Below are 1,779 nucleotides of genomic sequence, written 5' to 3'. Positions count from 1 at the left end.
ATTACTTTCGACACTCAATAGAAAACCACTCTAAACACCAGCAAAACCAATTTAGTTATCCAGTGGATAGTGATATCTACCCTTCGAACAACTGCATGGGGCCTGTAGATTTAATTACAAAGGCAGCACATTGGGGCCTACACGTCTTGACGGTTCATTAGGGCCTGAAGGATTGTGTCCACTGGAAAGTCGTCAACAGTATAACCTTGGATACAAAATGTGGAAGTTAGCCGTTCTGTCTCACGAGAGTAGTCCACATAATATTTAAAATTGCCTCGTTATAATCTTGTGGTTATCGCTAGGGCGAACTTCGCAGAATAAACCGGGGCCGTTTATCCGAGCTTTATGAAAGAAAGAATTTTTGTAGTTCACGCAAAAAGAAAAATAGAAGGGCCAAAGAGAGAAAATCGTTGAGTTTCATTTATTTCTTAAAAGACTTTTTATATCTGGCAATGTGTAGTCTGTTGATCTGGATGTACAGAGTTCAATGTAGTTTCTGACGTTTTCCCTTCTCTTTTTTGTCAAGCTTAGCCTGCGAACGCAGACGTATTTCCGGCGGTCGTTTCTCTCCCGGGGGAGAGAAACGACCACCGGAAATACGTCTGCGTTCGCAAGCTATGTAAAGCTAAGAGCTACAAAGAATCAGTTTGATAGATTCTTTCCTTGTGTATGGTCGTTCCGATGGAACAACACATAAAACAGTCTTTCCTCTACTGGACTTTTTTTCTCGTTTCACCGAAATGACTGGTTCATAACTGAGCCAGTTGCTCCTTTACGACGACAATAAAAAGCGCTCCATGAGAATTTGTTTCAGGCCCCAGTGCTAGTTTTCAGTGCCACTCTTCCAAAGACGCCCGCGTTTTTTCGACCGATTGCCAGTAATGGCATGATCTACACCAGTTTGATCTTTTTGCTCTGTGATTCCTCTTCATCTTCTTCCTCTTCCTCTTCGTGGAATAGTGTCCTAGGTTGTGTGCTGCAAAACAAGATAAAATACCACGAATTTTTAATTTAAATGATAATCTTCCAGAGACCTGCCTTGTTTTGGAAAGTCTTGTAGTCTCTTAAAAGCTGTTCTTCCAAACTGCGGCCAACGATTTTCAAGATGAGCAAGGGGAAACTTATTACAAGATTTCATGACCAGAAACGTCTTTACTTTTAATGTGGCTTGGTTTTTCTTGCAAATGGGGTCCAATGGCCTTTTGAAATAAAAGTTTCACCAGCACGATTGGCTTAGATGTTTCTCATAGCAAGGCGCATTGGTTTCCAAGCAACAGACGTTACCTTAGTTACATTAATCTTTGTTCTTAATAAAAACGACGGTCGACACGAAGCAGTTTACAAGAGACGAAAATCTTTGACAAAAACAAGCTTCACAAATCAGAGCACGTACAAATTACTCCTCTTGAGCAATGATTCATTCTAGACCACAACACCGGAAACTCCGTGCCCTGCACTTTCCGAATAGTGTGTGGGATCTTTAACTTCGCACAGATTTTATGAACGTAATTAAAGGTAGCAATTTCTCCTTCGTCATTTAAAGACCCTGAGGGTTGGTCCGATTCGAGTTGAACTCCCGACTTCCCGCACGGTAGTCCGATGCAAGAGACTATGAGGGTGAGAGAACACATCCCCCATACATGGGCCTCTTCCCATGATAATCTTTTTCAATCTAATTTTAGCTCGTAGTCAAGCTGATTAGTCAATTGTAATGACGTAATGACGTAATAGCCGCTTTGCTGTTCTGCTTTGAGAAAATGGCGTCTGTAGTAGGCATCA

General features: G+C 41.6%; 1 protein-coding gene across 1 annotated transcript in view; it reads right to left on the bottom strand.

Moving 5' to 3' along the window:
- Positions 1 to 406: 406 nt before the first annotated feature.
- The window catches only part of LOC138051826 (WD repeat-containing protein 70-like), a 44,107-nt gene continuing 42,734 nt past the window's right edge, over positions 407 to 1,779 (bottom strand). Inside the window, exon 24 of the mRNA XM_068898108.1 lies at positions 407 to 976. Within this exon, the coding sequence (XP_068754209.1) occupies positions 892 to 976 (85 nt within the window). The 3' untranslated portion in view covers positions 407 to 891. The remainder of the gene's footprint in view (positions 977 to 1,779) is intronic.

The sequence above is a fragment of the Montipora capricornis genome, chromosome 6 (genome assembly GCF_036669925.1).
Source record: "Montipora capricornis isolate CH-2021 chromosome 6, ASM3666992v2, whole genome shotgun sequence".
Lineage (NCBI taxonomy): Eukaryota > Metazoa > Cnidaria > Anthozoa > Scleractinia > Acroporidae > Montipora > Montipora capricornis.
Note: the sequence above shows the minus strand (reverse complement) of the source record. Positions and strands in the feature narration are given on the sequence as shown.